This window comes from Halyomorpha halys, unplaced genomic scaffold, assembly GCF_000696795.3.
Source record: "Halyomorpha halys isolate HHAL.00 unplaced genomic scaffold, Hhal_1.1 Scaffold940.1, whole genome shotgun sequence".
Classification (NCBI taxonomy): Eukaryota; Metazoa; Arthropoda; class Insecta; order Hemiptera; family Pentatomidae; genus Halyomorpha; species Halyomorpha halys.
Window position 1 is genome coordinate 41192 of NW_027114279.1, and position 9528 is coordinate 50719.

The window sequence follows — 9528 nt, forward strand, 5'->3', positions numbered from 1 at the left end:
ATTAGTTTTTTTAATTTATTTGTTTTTTTGTAAACTGATCTGCTGTAACTATTACGTCTTTGGTTTAATTTTACATTGCTATGTAATGATAAATTCGTTAAATTTGTTTAACGGATCGAAAGAGGGTAGCGGATCACTGGAGAGTCTTAGAGAGGGGAGAGTTGATGAGAATGAGTTTATCAATTAAATGAAATAAAATTATTAAATAGAAAAAATACATATTTTTATTTAGTGTGTAGAGGAGAATTGATTGTAGAAGGGAAAGGTAGGAAAAACAATTCTTATATTATGTGAATATATGTATTGTATTGTATATATTTCCGATCATGGATCGATGGAATCCTATGCTTTGCATATGAAAAAAATATGCTTTGCATTGCAGCAACCCAATATATTAGAGCAGCTTGGCTAAATAAAGCATTTCTCTCAAATATACTAACGTTTAAGGGATACAAAGTCCCTCTCTTCAAAAAATAATGTATACTAATACTGTTGGCTTTGTCAAACAATACAATATGACCAACATCTCCGATCTTCTAATTCGCTCTTACTGCGATATAAATCGAATGATATCCGAATACATTATTGCTAGTCAAGTAGGCACTCTCATTATTAACTGCCCCTAACTTAAAGTCAATTTATATTTTCCTCAAGGATTGAGTGGCTGATCCAGGAATTTCCCGAGGGAGTAGTACACCTGTGTACCAGTATCTAATATTTCTAAATAAAGGAGAGTAAAAACCTGTCTCCCTCCTACCCAGAAAATTTAAAATGATAAATGCTTTAATTTTGTAAAGGCTGTTTGTTTTATAGGCCTTTTTTTCGGGTAGAATTCCAGACCCCGTGGTAGTTGAGCAATAGGGATAATTTCCAACTCTCTTGGAGTTTATATACTTATAACTAAGGGGAATAAATATTCTTTAAATCACTTAATTTTGAATTATAATTTTCTTGTCAATTAAGGACATGATTATAAAAGCGAGACTTTTCCAACATCTTTTTCAGGTAAATGGAGTCAAATATTATATAAGTATAATCCAGAAACTTGATTTTGTACAGCCAAACTTCATTTAATTTCATGAAAACACGTCATAAGTACTAATTTTATAAATTTCTACCAAATTGCTCATTTATTTTAAACTTTTAGTTCAAGAAATATTAGCGTTTAAAAATATTACAAAAATAATTTTATACTAAACTTCTAACAAAATTTCAAAACGTACCCCGTTTATTCAGAATAATGTCGCGAAAACTACATAGGATAATCATTAATTTCGGATAAAAGATAGTATTATCAGTATATGAAGAAAACCCTAGACACTAGGGAAATTTAAATTTAATGTGTTGTGCTAAATATAAATTTTGCAATACTTGCAAGATTATTTAATGTGTATGTAAGTGAATTTAAATATATCGCTTCTTTGCTACGGCACTGTTACATCAGACAAAAAAATTCTTTAATTTGTATTTAATCCATGGATTGTACCGTAGACCAGGGTTACTTTGTGTGTGGGGCATCAGCTATGGGATGAACTGTAGTGAGGCCCCAATAGAGAAAGTAACCCCAGTCTAATGTAGTATCCAATTCAAAATAAAACCAAAAACTTTTTTGTGAGATTTGTCACTATCAAAAACTTTTTTGTGAGATTTGTCACTGTCAAAACAAAGAAGTTTATATGTACAGACTTGTGGATATTACATAATATGAAAAAAAAAAAAAAGTTCGTTCCATTCCTAGTTATGTAGTTAAAAAAATATATAAACGATTACATATATACGAGATTAGATGTTATAGGTTTAGATAATTAATATTTGAGTAGTAATTAGGAAAATATAAGTAGTATTTAACAAAAATATTTCTAAAATTTTGAATTTTAGCGGAAATTTAATGAAAAGTGGAATTCCAAAACAAAAAGTCAAATTTAAAAACAAAACAAATGGAATGTATTAGCTAATTATTTTTAGCTGAGCCATATGATCTCGTTTAAAACTTCTAGGTACAACTCCTTAGTCATCGTAGTCATTAATAGCTATGCGATTAACTCATACAAAAGTCATTCTCTATTCGAGTTGTTGGTTTTTTCTCTAAAATGATTACATATTTTAATATAAGTTATTCAAGTGAATTTGAACAATTTTCGCTTTAACTCTACCTGTTTTTAAACTGGTATGTGGGTCATTCACACAGGATTTGAGCATTTCAAAGGTTCATTTGAGGATTTGAATTTGAGCTTTCAAAAAATTAAAAATACTCTAGAAAGTCAGAACAAATAGGTATATTCTGCTAACTATAAAAAATAAATACAACCAAAACGTGATATTGTATTTCTAATTTTCTTTCAGCTTTGTTAAAGTGTAGAACCAAAGATGCGTACTTTGGGTTGCCGTCCTCGTTCAAAAATTTAGGAGTAAATAAACAAAATAATGTATGACAAAATATTAATTAATTGATATGAAGTATGAAGTGAGTAATGAGGTCTTCTCTGCACGGCTTGGTGACATTATTCTTACGAACTTTGGACTTTTCAAAATGCGTTTTGAAATTTTTTTTTTTGTTTTTTACTCCCTGGGAGGTAAAAGTTGATTAAAATGAAATAAAGGTTCTGTCTGAACAATTATCATTATCTTCACCATTATCCAGCGCTCATCGATTGAAGAAGAATGAATGGGGAATGGAGGGTGGAGAATGGAAAAAAAAACATAATGGAGTACGGAAAACGCTCTGATTATTGTCGCTTCGTCTTAATATTAAATCACTTAAATAAATTAAATTCGTCGTAAATATATTTGAAATTACACTTATAACATCTGAATTAATGATTAAGAGAGGTAAGGAGGAAGATTAATATTTCCAATGAAATGATTTCTGATCAGCGTGATATTGACTATAAAAGAGCGTTGAGCCAATCAAATTTAGCTCCCTGGTTGCCTCCCATTGTTCACAATGATTGAACACTTTTTTTTTTTCAATTGGATGCGCTTTGTTGCTACCTTCTCTTCTGTTTCGAATCTTCGTCATAAAATGTGCTATAAGGATTAAGTTATGGAATTATCAGATTCAGGAAGTCGGATTTTCTTTTCATTTTTTAAAAATACAAATGACGAAATGAGTTTTGATATTTATAATATAACTAGAAAAAATATGGTGCCACCCTTTTAATTACCACCCTACTTAGAGTTAAAATTAATCCTCGCTAGTTTCAGAAAAAAAAATTTCTATATAATTTCCTCTGACAATACTCCAATAATAATTTTTTAAATGGACCTTTCAGTTAACAATTCGATTGAAACCAAGTTTTCAGGAAAGTAACCTTAATATTATTTCTTATAGCAAAATTTCAAAATTCTTCTTTCCCTTTAAAGTTTGACAGAAATATAAAATTTCACATTCAACTTTTAACCATTTTTTGGATGCTAATTTTTGACAGAATCAGTATCCAAATTATACTAAGAATGATTTTATGGAGTTACTCTGTTAACTGAAAGGCTCATTTATAAGTTAGGTTTTTTTTTTGTTTTGTTTTTTAATAATCTTTATTGAAATTAGTACATTCATTAAATTTTATCTTAGTTAAAATGGAGTGTTACAGGCGTGTAGTGAAACTACCCATTGGTAGCACTCTAATGACATTTTACATTAGCAGGTCTCGTGGGCATCTTCTTTTCAGGCGCCTCAGAGGATTGTAAGGAATGGAAAAGGTTAGAAACTAGTGGGTTTGGGTGCTTAGGGAGTTTATAATGGAAGGAATGATATCTGGTTCGGGCTAGATCGGTTACATAGGGAACATTAAGGTCTTTATGGATGATTTTATTTGTGACAAAGTAAGGAACATTGAGGATTTTGGATTGTAAGAATTGGATACGAGAGGAATTTGAAGGTTTAGTGGAGCCCCAAAGCTCAACTCCATATGTCCAGATTGGCCTTATTATAGTCATGTAGATCAGTCTCTTGTAATGAGTTGGAAGTTTAGACCATTTGTCAAGTAAGTACTGTAATAGTCGAAGTCGGCGTGCAGTTTCCTGTCTTTTCAATCTTATGTGAGGATTCCAGGTTAATCGTTTGTTCAGATGTCATCCAAGATAGTGGATCTATTCCACAAAGGTAAGAGTAACATTATTAAATGAAACTGTAGGGCAGGCGGTAGGTTTATGACGAAGGGTAAAGGTATCCCTGGGATTTGTTGGAATTTTAAGTTAGGTTTAAAAAATATATATATTTAATAAGTATGGTCAAAAAACATTCAGCCAAATGTTACTACTTATTTGTTATCGTATCACCAAATTAAATTCCTAAAATGGTTTATCACATCATAGTTCGTTTTATGTCCAAAAATAATTTAATGGAAAATAAAACTGTAGCAAATCCAATCAAAATGAAGTTTGTTACCAAAGCCATTTAAATGGATATTTTCAATAATATTAGATCCAAGTTTCAAATGGATTTAATTTACTTCCATCAACTTTAATCTCATTCTCAAATTAGGAATGTTTAGCTAATATTTTTTTAATGAGATTTTCTGTGCTAGATAACTTTTCATGATTCCTCATAAAGGGATTCCAAACGTTCTTAAAGGGAAACGTAGTAATTTAATTGGAGCCCCTTTTAACAAATGAAGCTGCAAAAACCGCGGTCGGTATTGCTAAATAAGCCCTTTTGTGTACTTTGACTGCAGAGAATGATAATAGAATGGATAAATCTCTAAATTAATTAAGAGTATGATTGAGAAATGGAACGCATTACGACTATCTCATCAATTAGCTCATTTTTTACCAGTAAAATGATCTCATAAAATGATGATGAGATTAAGAAATTTCGCAGCAAAACTGTAGTTTTCAGTGTTCTATTTTGCTGTCAGAGAACATCATTTATGTATGGTAAATAATAAATTCAAGGAATGAGACATTATGACATACTATCCAAGAATAAAACAAAAAAAACAATTTTTTGGTGATAAAAATGTTTAGATAGTCTTCAATTGCCCAACAGCATTTACGTTTTATTCTGTAGGTCTTTCTAGAAACTGCCATAAAAAAAGCATATCGATGTAATGAAAACTACCAAAGCTATGAATTTTTCTTCCTTATTATCGAAGATAAAGAAACTTTGTTTTCATACAGAAATCTTTTAAAAAAAAAAATTTTCTATCGATCTAATATATTCACTCACAATTGAGTGACAATGAAAATTGTATTCTTGGATAATAATGGAATATTGAATCTGATTTTAATAAATATTTTGTGGGTAGGCACCCAGATGGTCCCTTTTTAATTTTTCATCTATTACTTTCACTTACGCATGCGTGAACGTATTTTCCCCGGCACACCAATGTTTCAAAAACTGCTCCCAATGACGATAACAATAACCCAAATTTAGGAAAAAGTTAGGGATTTTTTTTGCAGGTTGCACTTAAATTCCACCCACTACTTTCGCTTACGCACACGCAAACGTATTTTCCTTGATCATGTATATTTCGAAAATCTTAAAATTGATTCAGTACAAAGCTGGAAAAAAAGTTGAAAGTTAGTTTAAACATATTTCAGTAAAAATTTCATCAATGTTTGGCATCTTCATTAAAAAAATTGATTTTCTGGATACACCTATTTTTTCAACAGCGGCTAGTCCCATCGAATTTATTCTCAAACGACAAATCATTGACCTCGAAATATAGGTAATTATGTAATGTACACATTTGAAAAATGAAGAAAAAGGACAATCTTCAAAAAGAAGATAGTATAGTGAAGAATCTATACTGCCCCACATACTTGATAATGTAAATTTTAGTTTGTAATTTTGTAGTTATTTCATGCTAAATTAATCATACGTGTGGTCAAAATCCCACCAATTTTATTACGGATCGTAGTAGTCTATATTGAAAGATTATTTAAAACATATAATACGCCTTTTATCTTACATTCGATTTAAAAATCGTATGTTTTTTCTTCAAAATAGTATAATGATAGAAAGGACCAATTAATAGATACGTTCCTAAATGCATTATTGCCTTATTCTGTTAGTCTTTTTTAACATTATAGTAAAAAAAAAATTTTTGTTATATAAAAATTACCAATTATAAGAATTTTTTAATTAAACCAGGCCCTGAATTCATGGTCGTTCAGAAACGTATTTTTGCATAAATAGAAAATTAATATTTAGAAAAGTATTTAAGAATAAGAAATTGATACGAAATAAATTTTTACGTGGTTAATCATGATGGCAAATGAAAATAATTAAACGGCTGGCTGGCTACCTCCTCCCCACTCCTCCACGCTTTCGCTTCATTGTTGCCTACGGTTCAACTGTTTGCTTTGAACAGGTAGGTTGTCCTGACTTGTTCTTTGCTCATTTATTATCATTTTATATCTTTATTATTACTTATTTATTTATAATTATTCTTTCATGACGTTTATTTAATCTCTAATTTTTTTTTTCCTTCTCCGTATTGTTTTTGTTTTATGTACATCTTCTGTACTTTTTTAACTGTATATTTTACGTATTTTTATAAAAAAAATTTACTCTTGCCATTGTTACTTATTTTTATTCTTATCATTGTATCTTATCTTTGTATTTTTATTCTTATCATTCTATCATTTTGTATCTTTTTAGCCCTGATGAAGCCCTGCAAAGTGGGGCGAAACGTTGGAAAATAAATAGTTGTAAACTATTTTTGTTTCTCCTTTGACCGCAACCCAGACCATCTTTTTATAAAACAATTTTTACGGTGAACTATATATACATATATATAAAATAATTAAAAATTACAAAACCTGAGACTACTCATAACCTGAATAATGCGATATGGATTCAACCATGTACGATCAATGATCTTTTCCAGACAATGGAGCATTTTTTGAAAGGATGCCAACTCAGTGTATGAGGATTTTTTAGCCCCAAGAACCAAGCACTAGTAACACCACAGAATACAACTTCTAGTAGAATGAAGGTTTAATGTAATTGGCAATGAAGACCTATGTTTTTTTAATAATAATTACAGGTTTTATTCTGAAATAAAACCGAAACTATTATGTACACAAAGATCTTTGTGATACGCTAATATTATAACGCTTCATTGAAAACGGTTTCTATATAAAATTATTCCAAGAAAATCATGGCTGGGAATGAATTGTTCTTCAGCATCGTAAGCTGAAATAATGTTCCGTGTATCTATGAGCAATGTATTACTTAGCAGCCAAAATCAAAAACCTCAAGGAATTTTTTTTTAATAGAGATAGAGATAGATTCGATGATATAGAATAGAGATACGAATTTATAACTTCACTTTAATAGAAAAAAAAGAATTTAACACTAATTTTCTTCCTCTTGGCGTTTGTATTGAAATTAATATAAGTACATCTAACAGTCAAGTCTTGGAGACCTTATGTAAGCTCTAATTAGTATCTAATAATCAAAATAAATTGGTATGTACGTAATTCTCATTACTTTCAGATACCTATATATGAAATAATAATAAGTACTGCAATAGTGATGGTGCAGGGTGGATGCGACAGTGAAGGGTTTCATACCACTTTTCAATTTCAGAGGCTTTTTAAATATTGCTCGATTTAACTTAACTATCTTAAAGTTTCCTTTTCCTGTTCCTTCAAGCTAAAATTTCAAAAGTGATTTCGGATCGTCGCTCTCCGGGTGTTTTAGCGGGGCGGATCCAGCGGGGAAGGATTGCCTTTTTTGTGTTATGATCTCCTCTTGTGAGTTTGTGACATGTCGTACATCAACCAAACTACTCGCTGTAATTGTCTGTTTAAGAAGTCAGATAAGTAAGGCTACCATGAAAGGGGAGAGTGCAGCCGTTTTTCAATTTCAGGCACTTTTTAAATATTGCTCCACATAACCATCGTAAAGTTGCCTCTTACCGTTTCAAGCTAACGTTTCAAAAAGTGGTATACATACTCTTATATGTATTTATTCAATAACTTATTTCGTCAGGGGGTACGAAAAAAAATGCGATAGTGCAAAATTTTAAATTCAAATTTTCCTAAAATTACATATTTTCCGATTTTCTCGTAAAGGGCTCAAACAATATTTATTAAACTCAGTATTTATGTGAACAATTATGTGTTCTTTGATATCAGATAGGTCTTGGTATTAATTCCACTTAATGATTACAATTAGGAAACTAAATCACGACACCTTTATTACATTTATAGAATTCATAAAGATTAATTCAACAGCAGAAATAGCATTAGCAGTTAATTCTTACTCAAGATCTATCTATTACAACGATTTTATTTTAATATCTGTATTCTGAACCAATATATCGAAATATTAGACATACAGCTTGCGATAGATTATCTTGTATCTTTAGCTACTCGGATCTAATTTATCGTTTACTAAATGGTAAGGGTTATAAATCAATTTTGAATACTTTTCTTGCAGTGCGTTGATCAACTCATCCAGATTCAAAAAGAACTTCAAACCTGCGTACTTGATGTGGACAAGACCAAGAAAGGGTATTTCGATGAGGAACACAGCGCACACGAAGTCCGTGACAAGTCCAGGGATATTGAAGAAAAGTGAGTAGCGACTGTATTTTAAAGTCTATATTTATATACACTATATATGTACACCATTATTCATCAACAATCTCTAATCTTTTACATATATCTTCTTCATGCACACAGACTAGAAAAAGGGTAATGTATTTTTTTTTAATCAATCGTGCTTTGCGAGGCCCTGCTTTTTAAGCTATAAAATCTCATTGGAGTGCCAAAACTCTAATTGAACATTTTGCTTTGAAAGCTCTTTAATTACTACTTCAATTTGAATTAAATTATGAATATGGTTAATAATAATTTTAACTCAATCGTGCTCTTCAAAACACGATTTCTTTCTCATCAATCCACCAAGGAGGTTGTTACATTTACAAAATAAAAAAAAATCCGTATCACTTATTTACATTAGAAAATAATACAAACTAAGTTGTAATAAAGCACAAGCAAGCACGCATTTACACATACACACACGCACGTTACTCCCTAGTATGGTCTCAAGGTACCGTATCACATCCATTCTTAAAGTCATGCACCTCTCGATCATAATTCCCTCCCTATTAATGTGGTAAAGATTAGCGCATGGTTCTTAAAGTAAGCCAAATCTGTTATGGAATGTGATTTTTCTGTTTTCTAATTTCCATTTTTACATTTGAATATCGCCTTCCAATGTCCATAGCCCTTTTTATTCAGTAACTGTTGAATTATCAACGTAAGCAGATATCAGATTGTTAAAGTATTTTTCTTAATGATTAAATTTGCTAATTTAGTGATGATGCAACAACAGCACGACAATTTTTCTTTTCTCTTTAATCACTTGCTTTGATTAAACGGATAAATCTAGTGATTTTGAAAAAATGTATGAGAGCATTCTCCAAATCACCAACACTTATAGCTCGAATAGTCGATGTTCTAAAAGTATTTTAATTTATCATATATATAATTGATAACTTTGTTCTTCTTTTTTTTTTATTAACTGTTAATGATATATATTTTAGCAACTTTACTGTTTGCATAATCACG

General features: G+C 30.4%; 1 protein-coding gene across 1 annotated transcript in view; it reads left to right on the plus strand.

Moving 5' to 3' along the window:
- The window catches only part of nwk (nervous wreck), a gene marked incomplete at its 5' end in the record, with an annotated part of 75816 nt that overhangs the window by 33493 nt on the left and 32795 nt on the right, over positions 1-9528 (plus strand). Inside the window, 1 exon segment of the mRNA XM_067051482.1 lies at positions 8393-8529. Within this exon segment, the coding sequence (XP_066907583.1) occupies positions 8393-8529 (137 nt within the window).